This window comes from Delphinus delphis, chromosome 21 (assembly GCF_949987515.2).
Source record: "Delphinus delphis chromosome 21, mDelDel1.2, whole genome shotgun sequence".
Taxonomy (NCBI): Eukaryota; Metazoa; Chordata; class Mammalia; order Artiodactyla; family Delphinidae; genus Delphinus; species Delphinus delphis.
In genome coordinates, this window is record NC_082703.1 from 26,093,205 (window position 1) to 26,110,061 (window position 16,857).

The 16,857-nt window shown below is 37.9% G+C and overlaps 1 protein-coding gene across 1 annotated transcript in view; it reads right to left on the minus strand.

Moving 5' to 3' along the window:
• CSMD1 (CUB and Sushi multiple domains 1) overlaps positions 1–16,857 on the minus strand; it is a 1,741,289-nt gene that overhangs the window by 200,947 nt on the left and 1,523,485 nt on the right. The window contains exons 28-29 of the mRNA XM_060001344.1: positions 11,596–11,734; positions 4,549–4,736 (exon numbers count right to left, since the gene is read on the minus strand). Coding sequence (XP_059857327.1) covers positions 4,549–4,736; positions 11,596–11,734 — 327 coding nt within the window. The remainder of the gene's footprint in view (positions 1–4,548; positions 4,737–11,595; positions 11,735–16,857) is intronic.

Genomic DNA, 16,857 nt, shown 5'->3' on the forward strand with positions numbered 1-16,857 from the left:
CCTTTTTGGGGGTTGTGATCAATGTGGATTATGTCCCTTTTTAAGCATTTTCCCTTCCTGAGTGTCTACTTATGGCCAATGAGTAAATCCACACAGTAGTGTTAGGAAGAAGATGCTCCTGGGAGATTGTGGCAGGTGAGCCAGTAAAGAGTAAAAATGCAATGGGCTCTGAAAACTACATCCTACATCCTCTTAGGAATGGATAACAAACAGTGGAAGAGGGAAAAGCACAAACTTTGCGACGTCCTGCAGGACGGAGAAGAGGCCTGTTTAACTGTATTTATTCAATATCCCTCATTATATTTTTAATGACCTATGTGTCAACATCAGCCAAGCAGAGATCTCTCTGGCAACTGTTGGCCTAATTATTATAACCAGCTATTAGAATATTTTATTTACATACTTTGGTTAAAGTGCAACATAAATATATAAACATTACACTATCACGTGTATCGGACATGCTATATTACCATATATATCATATATCATCCATCATATATTACCATATGTATCATATACCATCTATAATATATATTATCATACATCATATGTATCATATGCCATGTATAATATATTAATTATCATATATATCATGAATATATTATATCATATATATCAATTGTGGAAACCCCTCCAGGTCCTCTATTTTTGCTCTGGTTAGAGACTCACAGCAATAGTTGTGTACTGTGCTGGGACCAACACTCTCTAAACACTTTACTGAAAACCAATTTGGATATTTCAAGGAGTAGGGGACATTCTGATAATTCTTTAACGCTGCCTTAGATCGTTTATTTTAAGCAAATAAGGGACGAATAAATAAAACTGTGGGCATGAGAACAGTCCTTCCATCGGATGTCGTTTACTCTGTCATCCAACAGAATGTATCGAGCGTCTAATAAATACAAGCACTGGTCTAGGGCATATACTTTTCTCCTATAAAATGATGGAGAAAGGGCTTCCCTGGTGGCACAGAGGTTAAGAATCCGCCTGCCAATGCAGGGGACATGGGTTCGAGCCCTGGTCCGGGAAGATCCCACATGCTGCAGAGCAACTAAGCCCATGTGCCACAACTACTGAGCCTGTGCTCTAGAACTCACGAACCACAACTACTGAAGCCCATGCGCCACAACTACTGAGCCTGTGCTCTAGAGCCTGCGAGCCACAAATACTGAGCCCACGAGCCAGAACTATTGAAGCCCGTGCGCCTAGAACCCATGCTCTGCAACGAGAAGCCACCGCAGTGAGAAGCCTACGAACTGCAATGAAGAGTAGCCCCTGCTCGCCACAACTAGAGAAAGCCTGTGCACAGCAACGAAGACCCAACACAGCCAAAAATAAAAAATAAAATAACTAAAATTATATTTAAAAAAATGATGGAGAAAAAAATACATGCCTGTTGCCTGGTCAGCCTTTTTAATCACTTTTTGTTATGTGTCTGTTGGTTTAGTGTACTGTTTGGTTAAATACCACTCCCACGATTTTCTGCTCTGTGTTGCAAATTGAGATCTCTGATGGCCAGTTTTTCTTCATTTCTCCAAATGCACTGCATCGAAGCTTTTACTTGAATTTACTCAGTTGTCAGTTCAGGATGTTTGGTGATAACTCATGGCACGCTTTTTGCTTACAAGTTGTCACATTTCCCAATGAGATGACTTCATTACATGGTGTGCTCTGCCCTGGTTCCTGTTGGTTCCGCTTATGGACGCCTCCCAGAACGCCTGTGCCAAAGCTGCCGGGCCCCTGGGGTCACTCGGCAGGACTGCCCCGTGGCTCCTTCTGGTCAAGCCCAAGAGCTGGGTCTGCTCCCTGCTTCCCTCACCATATGGGGCCTTGTACTTGCTGGATGCTGTTTCATTGCTGTGTCCTTCCTTGTTTTCTGATGATTTTTTTTCACAGGCTCCACTGGAGAACTTTTAAAGCGTGAGAGCTCTAGCACCCATTTAGAAGGCTCTGCTGGTCCCCAAAGAACCAGACCAAAGAGGCATCCCTGTACCCCTATCATGAGGGACACAAGCTCAACTGCATTTACTCACTCATCTGCAGATTCTCTTACCCTAGGATGCCCTGGGGAATACAAGGTGATGACAGATGTACAGTCTTTTTTTTTTTCATTGAAGTATAATTGATTTACAATATTATATTAGTCACAGTTGTACAGCATAGTGATTTAGTATTTTTAAAGATTATACTCCATTATAAGTTATTACAAGATAATGGCTGTAATTTCCTGTGCTGTAGAAAATATCCTTGTTATCTATTTCATACATAGTAGTTTGTATCAGTTAATCCCATACCCCTAATTTGTCCCTCTCCCCCTTCCTTCTCCCTTTCGGTAACTATAAGTTTGTTTTCTATAAGTTTGTCTGTGAGTCTGTTTTTGTTTTGCATATACATTCACTTGCATTATTTTTAGATTCCACATACAAGTGATATTATACAATATCTGTCTTTCACTGTCTGACTTATTTCACTAAGTATAATTTTTCTAGGTCCGTTCATGTTTCTGCAAATGGCAGAATTTAATTCTTTTTTATGGTTGAGTAGTAGTCCATTGCTGGCTCATATGGCAACTCTAGTTTTAGTTTTTTGAGGACCCTCCATACTGTTCTCCATAGTGGCTGCACCAATTTACATTCCCAGCAACAGTGTAGGAGGGTTCCCTTTTCTCTATACCCTCACCAACATTTGTTATTTGTAGACTTTTTCATGATGGCCATTCTGACCAGAGTGACATTATACCTCATTGTTGTTTGGATTTGCATTTCTCTAACAATTAACAGTGCTGAAAATCTTCTCATGTGCCTGTTAGACATCTGTATGTCTTTCTTTTTGGAAAAATGTCTCTTCAGGTCTTCTGTCCATTTTTTATTGCATTGTTTGCTTTCTTGGTATTGAGTTGTATGAGCTGTTTATATATTTTAGATATTAACCCCATGTTGGTCTCATCATTTGCAAATATTCTCTCCCATTCCTTACAGTTTTATATTTAGATGAAACGTGTGATTTTTTTACTCATTACAGAATGGGCGTTGTCATGGTGACATGCACTTCAATGAGTTCTTATTAATACAGAAACTGTCTAATGATATGGCAAATACTTAAAAGTACTGCTGTTAATTATTCGTGAACATTAATGGATCCCATCCAAAAAGCACAGCAACTCCTTCAATTGCTGAATTGTTTAAATTTTTTTAAATTGTATATTGTACTAAAGATCAGTAAATTTTTAGATTTCGGTGTTTTTGAGGAAGCAGGTTAATTTCCTACTTAAAAACAGTATCAAGAAATACAAGTCCATTAAAGGGTTAACACAGATGAAACATAACCTATATTTTATTTTATAATTCTAGTAACTAATAACTAACTCAAAAGTTTAAATAAATGTATATATTTTCATTTTTTTATAAAGCACTCACTACTGTCAATTAATATTTTGATAAATCCTTTTCTCTGATTCTTTGTAATATACCCCGTGTTTTCCTTGTTCACATGAGAAACAGATTTGAAAATATATATATATATATATATATATATATATATATATATTTTTTTTTTTTTTTTTTTTTTTTTCGGTACGTGGGCCTCTCACTGTTCTGGCCTCTCCCGTTGCAGAGCACAGGCTCCCGACGCACAGGCTCAGAGGCCATGGCTCACGGGCCCAGCCGCTCCGCGGCATGTGGGATCTTCCCGGACCGGGGCACGAACCCGCGTCCCCTGCATCGGCAGGTGGACTCTCAACCACTGCACCACCAGGGAAGCCCTGAAAAATATATATATTTATTTTCATGAACCCAACAGCAAAATGCTTAGGTTGGGGTGATCTTTGTGAGTCTGTTTGTTTTCTCTGGATGCTAGCGACAGGGGGTGGTGGATCCCAAAGAAGTGGGAGTCACTCATGAGGTGACCAAAGAAGAAAGCGCTGACCAGGATCAGTGCTTGCTTCCCATCAAACCAACCACCACGGGTGGTCAGGACAGGGAATGGCAATCGATATTTTACATCTTGAAAAATACTGAGATAAAACTAAGCTATTTATCAGGAATTCCTTGGCAGTCCAGTGGTTAGGACTCCACGCTTTCACTGTTGAGGGCTCGGATTCATTTCTTGGTTGGGGACCTAAGATCCTGCAAGCCAAAAAAACCCCGAAAACAACAACAAAAAAACCCCAAAAAACAAAAACCAAACTAAGCTATTTATGTACTTAAATTGAGTCATCCTGAAGAAACAAATTAAGATAGTAAAACACATATTAAAATAATTCTTAAATACTCTAATTATTTATTGCACAAATCATAATTTATCTTTAAATGGCTATGAATTTGGAAAAAGAAATCTCCCTCCCCCCTTTTCTTTTCTTTCAGCTAAGGTAGAAATGCGTGTTGGAAATTTCTTCTCCACTGGCGAGATCGACCCTGTTCCCCAGATGATTGAGAGAGATGTCAGAATTTATGCATTGAACAGATAGGCAAGAGTTTATAAATAAATGCTTATGATTAAAGAAATCTCAATACAAGTCACCTTCCTCACAAGTTAAGCTGGTCACAGTACCTTTAAATTCAATGGCGAACCCCGACAAGCCCACAGAAGCATCACTTCGAAATGCCAGAAAGAGACTATTTCCACTACTCTCAATTCTTTCTGGGGCTTGAGAGCCCTGGAAACTTCCAATGAGAGGGCTGTTGGAATCCTCTCCTTCATAGATATGTAGGAAATCATAGCTGGGCTCCATGTTGAAACTAAAAGGAAAGAATATTAATTAGATTATGCACCTAATATATGTGTCTCTTATCTTCCAGACTATAAAGTCTCTGAGAGCACACAGTGATTTTATTTGCCTTTGTAAAATAATTTTTAAAAATTAGGACAATCCAAAAGTTAAATATAATAATAATCAAAATGGCAATAAATAACAATTATAACAAATACTATTAGTATTTTATACAATCACCAACATCTTCAATACAGTATGATTTTGAAATAATCTGAAAGAAAATGAACCCTTATAATATAGATATAGTATGTCTTCCCTATAACCATGATATTTCTAATGAAATGCAGTTTGAAAGAATAGGGTTCAGAAGGGATGCATTCCCACTGGTATTTGATTTTTATGTGAATATTTTTAGTTTTAATAACATATATCCTTGATGTTACTGACAATTCTTAAAGTTAAAAAATACTTTTGTTTGAGTTTACTTTTAAAATTGTAATTGCTTCCATTTGCTTAGATAATTTGGCCAATAATAGCAGTCCCTACAGTGGTACAAAGTATGGAAGTCAACTGTTTCACATCATTTCACCTTGACTGGATATTCCAATTTTCTCTTCCCCTCTCCCTCCTGCTCTTTCCCACTCTCTCTACTTCTCTTTCTGTCTCTGTCTCTCCTTATGTAAATACCCTAATAATTTCCAAAGTCTAACAATTAACGCCCAAAGCTCTCAAGTGGGATGCAGCTTTAAATGTCTCTGCCATTTATGATGAGAAGGATGATGATAGTCTGGGAACTTTAAAAATATACCTCCTCTCAAGTGACAGACTGAACTTCGTTTACACGTCCAAGATCTCAGTGGGATCAGAATAAACAAACACACTAGACAGAGGTATTGACGTAATCCATTCTGACTTGCCCTCCTATGTCCCTTCATCTCTAAATCAGGGCCTTTGGGGTCTTTAACGTGGACCGATCCACGCGGCTTCCACTCTCTTTCCTTTCCCTTGACAGCGTATTTGTATACAGGGATGGAGAGAGCCAGGAGGTTTTATAATCACGAACATGTGCTGTTGTTTAAGTGACTTTAGTTTATCTGGATATTCAAGGGATAAAATGTGAACCCAAGGTCTTTCCAGAAGCTGCCCACTGCATTCTGAAGGATGTGGCACGGGGGACCACCAAGGACCCGACGTTAGTATGACATCTGGACCTGCATCGCGCCATCCCATTTCCTGTCAAGGTGCCCTCGCTCCCATGTGAGGTCCTGAACACATTTATTCAAGGAATTTGTCAGAGGTTTCAGAGTCTGTTTATCTGACAAGTTCCCTGAAGTCGGAAATGAAGAAAAAGTAAAAGACTTGAGTGGCTAAAGAGTGAGAAAAGAGGCCAAGAGGAACTGCATCAACCAAACAGAATTTGGTTGGAATAACAATTTTTTTGGAATAGTTTGCAAGGATGTTATTAGACTCCGGTCATGCTGTACCCCTGATAATTGGCATAACTAATTATTACGACAGATTATTTTTGAACATGGAAGTACGGTCAGGCACAAACAAACATATTCTAACTACCCTCTCCTTTTGGATGTGCCGTCACACACACATAGAAGTCTGAAGTGATATTTACAATTAATGACAGTCCCTTTGGTTAAACCCTGTCTTATTTCTACCTATACCAGATGCACAGATCTACAAGCCCCAATAATAGGCCAAAGTCTGGCCATGCTTTTAAACCAAATTTAATTTGAGTTCCAATGTGTGAGTCGCATCAGCCCCACAGTCTATAGAAGCCTGTGATAAAACACTCCTCCCTGAAGACCCCTCAAGTACCAGGGTGAGCCTTGAAGCTCATATGTGCTCCAGGTCATGTCATTCTTTGCCTTCCCTGTTAGTAATGCCGGGCTCCCCTTCCCTCTCCACACCTGACTGCAGTCACACTCTTTAAACAGTGCATCCTGGGAAGGCTGTATCAACACCAGCTTCTTTGACTGGGTCCTTGAGCATCCTTGTTCCCATCTGGTACTTCTGGCTTCCTCCTTCTTTCTACTAAGTAGATCTAGGAGCTGAGGTCCCAGGAAAACTCCCACCTGAGCACACACAAGTTGTCCATTCCATAGAACATGTCACAGGTATGTGATTTTCTGTGACACCGGGTCAGCTAATGATTCCAAACTCTTAGAGTCGGAAGAAAACTTGAAGATTTTCTAGGTCAACCTTCTTCCAGGGAAGTGCACAAAATTAAGTGAGAAAACTTCTTGTGTAAAACTGCCTTATATATTATATACTATTATGAATTGCACTTTGGGAACCTTGATAATGAGTCACCGTGACCCAAGGGAAGGTAGGAAACTCCTACAAAAAGGCTCTGTGTTCTCTAAAAGGCTTTAATTGTTAACTTACTTTTAATCTCCTGGTAGCAGAGGTGTCTCCTGGTTTTAAGGAAGGCGCTACTAGAATTTAGCATTAACAAAACCCATAAAGATATTCAAAAATATAACCAGCAAATGTTCACAGCTTTTGTATAATAGCTGAGTGGCATAATAAGGTATTCATCATTTGGTAAATTTATAGCAACTTGAGTAAATTCAGGAAATGATGGCTTATTAAACTACTTAAAATTCAGAATCACAGAGGTTTAAAATTATACTGACTCATATCTCATCAGGAGGAGAAAGTGAAGGAAGATAAGCAAAACCAGGCCTGAAATATTGATGCAAACATCTCAAGAAAAGAAACTTGTTCAATTGACAGATAAATAAATCTAATCAGACCACTTTGCCTTGGGGAGCTAAGAGACCAATAGGACAGTATATAGAACCACTTCTCTTTTAAAATACCACTTCAAAAATCAAAATGTGAATTTGAAAAAGATCATGGGATTTAGAAAAATTCAATTATTTATACCATATATTTATAATGTGAGAGTTTATTTATACCATATATTTATACCATATATTTATTTATACCATATATTTATAATGTGAGAGTTCTATGGAATTTATATTTATAATATAATCATATTATATTATGATTTGAACTTTTACCATTTAGTGTAGCAGAAAGAAGTTAGCATTGTTTTTTTAAAGAACTAATGTTTATTAAATCAGACTTTACAGTAATAAAATTTGGGGAACTTTTGTTTTCAGAGTTCTACCAAGTCTTGACTATCTTAATGATAATAACAATACTACCTTTGGGAATGGCAGACAGGATGTACTATGGAAATGAATTAGCACTCATGCATTAAGAGAAATATAATACATCAATGAGAAATTATACTAAGTATATCTATATCACTTTATTATCGCTTTTCTTTGAAAATTCTGTAAATTAAGCCCTCTCATGTGGAACACACTGTGTGCAAGATAGTATTTAAAAGCAATTCTTGCCACATCATGTGTATTCTAATGCAAGTAGAATGCTGAAAAGCAAAATAATCTATTTCCATTTTTGTCATGCAGCTTGATGTAGTACCTGTTAGACACAAGACCTCAGGCTTTGCTAGATGTAAAACTGAAGACCCCTGAAGGGATAAATGAAGTAATCTTTAGGTATGACATTTAAAGTCTCATTAGGGACTTCCCTGGTGGTGCAGTGGTAAAGAATCTGCCTGCCAGTGCAGGGGACACAGGTTCGAGCCCTGGTCCGGGAAGATCTCACATGTCACGGAACAACTAAGCCCATGCACCACAACTACTGAGCCCATGCACCTAGAGCACACTGAGCCCATGCACCTAGAGCCACAACTACTGAGCCCGCATGCCTAGAGCCTGTGCTCTGCAACAAGAGAAGCCACAGCAATGAGAAGCCCGCGCACTGCAACGAAGAGTAGCCCCCGCTCACCACAACTAGAGAAAGCCCACATGCAGCAACAAAGACCCAACACAGCCAAAAATAAATAAATAAATAAGTAAGTCCACAGGAGCTTCACAGGCGAATTCTATCAAACAGTTAGAGAAGAGCTAACACCTATCCTTCTCAAACTCTTCCTCATTCTACGAGGCCACCACACCCTGATACCAAAACCAGACAAGGATGTCACAAAGAAAGAAAACTACAGGCCAATATCACTGATAAACATAGATGCAAAAATCCTCAACAAAATACTAGCAAACAGAATCCAACAGCACATTAAAAGGATCATACACCATGATCAAGTGGGGTTTACCCCAGGAATGCAAGGATTCTTCAATATATGCAAATCAATCAATGTGATAAACCATATTAACAAATTGAAGAAAAACCATATGATCATCTCAACAGATGCAAAGAAAGCTTTCGACAAAATTCAACACCGATTTATGATAAAAACCCTCCAGAAAGTAGGCATAGAAGGAACTCATCTCAACATAATAAAGGCTATATATGACAAACCCACAGCCAACATCATCCTCAATGGTGAAAAACTGAAACCATTTCCACTAAGATCAGGAACAAGACAAGGTTGCCCACACTCACCACTATTATTTAACATAGTTTTGGAATTTTTAGCCACAGCAATCAGAGAAGAAAAAGAAATAAAAGGAATCCAAATTGGAAAAGAAGAAGTAAAGCTGCCACTGTTTGCAGATGACATGATACTATACATAGAGAATCCTAAAGATGCTACCAGAAAACTACTAGAGCTAATCAATGAATTTGGTAAAGTTTCAGGAAACAAAATTAAAGCACAGAAATCTCTTGCACTCTTATACACTAATGACAAAAAATCTGAAAGTGAAATTAAGAAAACACTCCCATTTACCATTGCAACAAAAAGAATAAAATATCTAGGAATAAACCCACCTAAGGAGACAAAAGACCTATATGCAGAAAATTATGACACTGATGAAAGAAATTAAAGATGATACAAATAGATGGAGAGATATAGCATGTTCTTGGATTGGAAGAATCAACACTGTGAAAATGACTACACTACCCAAAGCAATCTACAGATTCAATGTAATCCCTATCAAAGTACCACTGGCATTTTTCACAGAACTAGAACAAAAAATTTCACAATCTGTATGGAAACACAGAAGACCCCGAATAGCCAAAGCAATCTTGAGAAAGAAAAACGGAGCTGGAGGAATCAGGCTCCCTGACTTCAGACTATACTACAAAGCTACAGTAATCAAGACAGTATGGTACGGGCACAAAAACAGAAATATAGATCAGTGGAACAGGAGAGAAAGCCCAAAGATAAACCCACGCACATATGGTCACCTTATCTTTGATAAAGGAGGCAAGAATATACAGTGGAGAAAAGACAGCCTCTTCAATAAGTGGTGCTGGGAAAACTGGACAGCTACAGGTAAAAGAATGAAATTAGAACACTTCCTAACACCATACACAAAAATAAACTCAAAATGGATTAAAGACCTAAATGTAAGGCCAGACACTATCAAACTCTTAGAGGAAAACATAGGCAGAACCCTCTATGACATAAATCACAGCAAGATCCTTTTAAAAACAAAAATAAACAAATGGGACCTAATGAAACTTAAAAGCTTTTGTACAGCAAATGAAAACATATGACAAAAAGACAACCCTCAGAATGGGAGAAAATATTTGCAAACAAAGCAACTGACAAAGGATTGATCTCCAAAATTTACAAGCAGCTCATGCAGCTCAATATCAAAGAAACAAACAACCCAATCCAAAAATAGGCAGAAGACCTAAATAGACATTTCTCCAAAGAAGGTATACAGATTGCCAACAAACACATGAAAGAACGCTCAACATCATTAATCATTAGACAAATGCAAATCGAAACTACAGTGAGATATCATCTCACACCAGTCAGAATGGCCATCATCAAAAATCTACAAACAATAAATGCTGGAGAGGGTGTGAAGAAAAGGGAACCCTCTTGCACTGTTGGTGGGAATGTAAATTGATACTGCCACTATGGAGAACAGTATGGAGATTCCTTAAAAAATTAAAAATAGGGCTTCCTTGGTGGCGCAGTGGTTGAGAGTCTGCCTGCCGATGCAAGGGACACAGGTTCGTGTCCTGGTCCGGGAAGATACCACATGCTGCGGAGCGGCTGGGCCCATGAGTCATGGCCGCTGAGCTTGCGCGTCTGGAGCCTATGCTCCACAACGGGAGAGGCCACAACAGTGAGAGGCCTACGTACCACAAAAAAAAAAAAAAAATTAAAAATAGAACTACCATACGACTCAGCAATCCCACTACTGGGCATATACCCTGAGAAAATCATAATTCAAAGAGTCAAGTACCAAAATGTTCACTGCAGCTCTATTTACAATAGCCAGGACATGGAAGCAACCTAAGTGTCCATCAATAGATGAATGGATAAAGAAGACATGGCACATATATACAATGGAATATTACTCAGCCATATAAAGAAAGGAAATTGAGTTATTTGTACTGAGATGGATGGACATAGAGTCTGTCATATAGAGTGAAGTAAGTCTGAAAGAGAAAAACAAATACCATATGTTAACAAATATATATGGTATCTTAAAAAAAAAAAAGGTCATGAAGAACCTAGGGGCAAGACGGGAATAAAGACACAGACCTACTAGAGAACGGACTTGAGGATATGGGGAGGGGGAAGGGTAAGCTGGGACAAAGTGAGAGAGTGGCATGGACATATATACACTACCAAATGTAAAATAGATAGCTAGTGGAAAGCAGCCGCGTAGCACAGGGAGATCAGCTCAGTGCTTTGTGACCACCTAGAGGGGTGGGATAGGGAGGGTGGGAGGGAGGGAGACGCAAGAGGGAAGACATATGGGGACATATGTATATGTATAATGGATTCACTTTGTTATAAAGCAGAAACTAACACACCATTGTAAAGTAATTATACTCCAATAAAGATGTAAAAAAAAATATGTAAGTCCTACTTAAAAGAGGTATTCCATAAGAGACAGTACCTTTTGAATATCAAGGCGATGACGAAGTCTGGGTTCACCTTTATTCTCCAGTCACACTCTTTCCCGGGAGGATAGGGCTGCGGGTAGTTGGGGGACAGGATGACACCGGCCGGGCCAGTCAGATTCCCACCACAGGCCGCTGTCACAGGAGAGGAAGGTTCAGGGGAGAGAAGGGTGCTGGTCAGTGTGAAAGGAGACGGCACAGGGTTCATTGAAGACACTGCGTACTGGCTTATTAAACAACTACCCAGAGGAAATTTTAAGACCCTGAAGGTCTGTACATGTTTTTAAGTGATTGTTACCAAATTTTATATAATATTACACTCCATTTTTAAGGAGGATTTTCAATGCTGACAAATGAAATTTACTTCCTTTAATTTTAAACTTTACCCAGTTAAACTGAACAGATTACCTGAATCCTCCACACTATAAATATATGAAAACAAACTGCACAGGAAAAAAAAAATCCCCATGAATATCATTTTACGGTTATGTCAATTCTTTGGTCATTTCTTATGGTTTACAAAGTCATTGCTTACTTATTCTAAAAAGTTTGCTTCCAGTGGCATAATGATCATCCGTCTTCTGTTCACTCTTGTAACTCTAAGCCTAGCACAGTTTTTGATCATAATAAGTATGCAGGAAATATTTGTTGAATAAAGGAATACGTGCTATTTCGTATATTTCTCACAGTCCTCTGCTATACGTAGGGCTCGGATATCTTCCCCACATTTCAAAATAACAAAACTAACAGGTAAAGTTTCGGTGATATCTGCGGATAGATGACCAAGAGGAGGCTGAGCAGGAACTTAAACCCCTAAAAATATTATTTCATCACACTATTTAGAAGGTTACTATCAGGAAGAAGCACTTCAGATGACAGTAATAAATTTAGTTTGTTTCTGCAGTCATTAATTTTTAATTACATGTGTTTACATTTGTATTAGTTAAGGCAACGATTATATAGTTTATTGTTGTTAACAGGCAAGACAGTCTTCATTCTTGAACCTGAAAATGTTTAGGACTGCTTTATTTAGTAGATAATGTTCCTGTTAGAGCTTCCATGCTGTGGAAGGTACTAAAACAATGCAAAATTCACATTAATATGCTAGGTTTAAGGTTCTTCATAGCAAATATTGTGAATCGGTTCCAAGTCGTTCTTAAAAAATCACCCTGATTAAATTATACTGTTCCCTCTAAACTGCATACCTTATTTCACTTCATTGATCACGTATATATTCAGGGAAAAAAATAAGTGGAGAAGGAAATATGCTAATGGCTGATATTTTCCACACACATACACAAGGACTTTTTTGAAAATAAGATGAAGATTACACACTTTATAATTTTCTGATATGGATGTGTCTTTAAATACTCACTTAACATTCCTGAAAACTTAACTTTCCATAAGAAAAAATATAACAAATCCCAAGACTCTTTGTTATAACTTCCGTCTCATCTAAGGCAAACTCTGAGTAATATCACAGGAAATATTTATAATAAATTCTTACAGATATACTCTCAAGAGCAATACGATATAACTTTCTTCAAAATGATTAAAACCACATTTTCCATAGTATGCAGTTTTATTTTAATAAACGATGTGGAGACAATCGGCTAAGTGGCTCTCACAGGACGTGGCCTCCCCCGGAACCGCGTAGGTGCTGACAGCCTGGAGTATGAGAAGCCTGGACAAGCAGCAGAGGCGGCGCTGAGGTGGGGACAGAGGTACCTGAGGGCCGCAGGTTATGCTACTCCGCTCAGGTTTTAAAAGAAGAAACATGACAGATTCAGGACACCGGGTACAAGGGTACCACCAGCAGGAAGAGTTCAGGGATGAGACTGAAATATTAATTGAAAAGAAACAAAGGGCAGATCCTGTCTTATTCATAATGGTCCCAGGTGGCATTTTCAAATGAGGTTATTTAAAGGCTTAAAGTGGAATTAAGGAGGACCGTCTTGCTGGGTTTGTTCTCTCTTTGGTGGGGAATTCTTCATTTTAGCTTCATCAGGTTTTCATTAGAAAGCTTGCAAACTGTTTTGGATAGGATTACATTTAGTACAAAATGCAATTCAGACACTCTAGAAATTCTCCAGAGGGAATGGACATAGAGACAAAATCCACAAACTCACATCAATCCACAGTTCCTTATTCGAAACCCTTAGGGTGGACCCTCCTGACATACACGGTAGCATGTTCATCCACTAAGGTTTGCAGCGGTGCTGTTTAACTAGACACATTACTATTTCCACACCAGAACATTTCAATGTTCACACCATTAAGTGGGGTAAATAGCCACAAAACAGTTACCCTGTAGATCGGGGCAGGGTGGTGCCGCCAAATAAGTTTTTGCAAACTCGGAATGCATTTTTGCTTTGCAGAGCTCTTTAGAATTTGAACTTGGACAAAAGGTATTGTGGGCTATATGAGAAAACTGAAACTGCGGAGATGTTCAAGGACACTTTACTCAGAATCAGAAAGTACTGAGTGTCTTCTGGTCCAGAAAATCGGTCTTTTAAGACTCAGTTCCAGAAGGAGGTGCCTCCATCGCTGGAGTCCTTTGTGAAGTGAAAGAAGTGAGGCATCCAAGCAAATCACAGGGAATCACAGGGCAGATTATCAGCGAATCACAGGGCAGATTAGCAGCGAATCACAGGGCAGATTAGCAGCGAATCACAGGGCAGATTAGCAGCAAACCACAGGGCAGATTAGCAGCGAATCACAAGTCAGATTAGCAGCGAATCACAGGGCAGATTAGCAGCGAATCACAGGGCAGATTAGCAGCGAATCACAAGTCAGATTAGCAGCGAATCACAGGGCAGATTAGCAGCAAATCACAGGGCAGATTAGCAGCAAACCACAGGGCAGATTAGCAGCAAATGACAAGCTGGTGAGAATATGAGTAACATATTAACAGGTGAGTGGTTAAGAGATTTTATAAAAGGGAGAGAATGGAAAAGAACAGCAAATAGGAGGAAAAAATACACTAAGAATAAAACGGAAAAAAGAAATTAGCCAGTCAACAGGAAAGAGCAAATTCAAGTGGTCGATAAGAATATATGAAATTAAAAGCAGTTCATCCTCATTTTTAATATAAAATGCCAATCAAAACGCCAAGGAATCTTCACTTCCTGCCCATATTATAAGATTAAGAAATATCACATAAAGTGCCTTTTCTGAGTCGGGGAAAATAAACAATCATGCTGACGGTGACGTAAATTGGTGCAACCTTTCTGAAAAAGTTTTGAAAACTCTAGAAATACCTGTTTGTAGAAATATGTCATTCATAAACAATCATGGATGTGTTCTGCAACAAGTGTTCATATCAGCAATTTTCATGAAAGGGAAAAGGCTGAAACACCTAACCATACACTGAGGAGGGATTAGTGGAATCAATATTGGTCAATACTGATCCAATACTGATCCAAACAGAGAAAGATTGTGCAGGCATAAAACTTAATTAGTAAAAAATACATAATAACACAAAAGATACTCATCGTGTACCAGTAAGTAAAAGTGTAATTTACAAAATAATCATTCAGGGTGCTTTCATTTTAAAACATTTAAAAAATAGATTATATATACATAAAATAATTATGAAGCTTACTTATGCATGTTTATGCTAATAGTAGTTGCCTTCAGGTAGAAAGGTGACTGTTTTTTTCCTCTTTTTTCTTAACTGTAGCTTATAAAACTTCTGCAAAACCATATTATGTTTAATAAGAAAAAAGCAAAACAATTAAAAATAAAAAATGTCCATATCAGCAGAACAGAATGTAGATGAGTGCTAATACATGACCATGCTCTAAGGGATGAGTATCGTACAGAGGCATAATCTCATTGCTGGGGCAAAATATGTTTACAATATGATAAAAAGATATTGTTCACTTATTTTCCACGTTTGTGTTACGTGATACCTGTATGTGGGTGGTTCTGTTGCCCACAGAACTGATATTCAATGGCCTGGGAGTGATCTTGGCTTATTTTTGGAGCTGATATTCAAGACAGATAAAGTGTTACCTATTTTCATTGCTGAGAACTGGTTTATCTAGTCGCTGATTAAAATTAGGTAACTAAGAGATGACCCAAAAAAACTATAGGTTATTTGGAAAGGTGGTCAAATTTTACAATGAATGGTTTACATGAATGTCAACCAAGAAATTACCTTCAAGAGATTGACTGGTAGTTGTATTGCTTTTTAATGTACTCCTCCATAAGCTTAAATTCATGCAAACTGGAAAAAAAAACGTGCTTCTCCTGATTTAAAAATAGAAGAATGGTTTAAAATGATGGTTGCATTTATAGGTAATTACTCCACTTTAAAAAAGGAACACGTAGAAATCTGACACATCTCCTGATGACTCAACTTGAGGTAAAATGCGACTGTGCTCACAAAAGTCACAAAATGTACGTGCAGCACAGAACATTGCATAAACAGGGTAGCTCTCTGACAGGGCTGAGCACGCTAATAAGAAGAGCTATCAATTCTCATCCGTCTTCAGAATCCTGCAAACACTCTGTAGTAAGTTAAGAGTTGCGTATTATAGCTCCACAGGACCACTGAGAATCCCTTATGACAATAAAAATCATTTTAAGTCACAAAATTCCCTCAAGGTCACCTGATGCAAAATGGCCCATTAACTATGTGCATATCACTTCATTATCACTTCCTGTCTTTGCAGATTAATTTTATATTTTTCAAACAGATTATAAGGAAGTACAAACTATACTGTGACAGTTCATTAAAATTAAGTTTCCTTTAAAAATTAAGATGGGATACCATACAGAGGTATTTATGGTAAAATATTTAATTGACTGAAGGGACAATCTACATGTAATTACTATTTTATATATAAATATGTCTTGCCCTAAAACCGTATTTGTGATAGACTATCTTGGATATTGGTTATTCCAACTAAAGTCTGCACGTGAATTGTTTTCTCTTTAATAAGGTCAAATTATAAAATTCTAGTAAATTTTAGAAAGAAGTCTCTCCTTTTATCTTTATATTGACATAAACAGTGTAATTTCTAGTTTTTAGGATTCTATTAGAAATGTACTGCTATTACAGAAAAATCTTCTAAAAAAGAGAACACACCTTTTTATTGAGTAGGTTTTGCTTAAGGGCACGTTTCTATATTAAAAATAAGAATGACAATGGTAGAGTTATGAATTTTCAGCCACACAGAATTTTAAATTACAGTAATTTGATTGATCCATATTTTTATGAGATTTCTTAAGGATAGGAAATGTTAGATAAA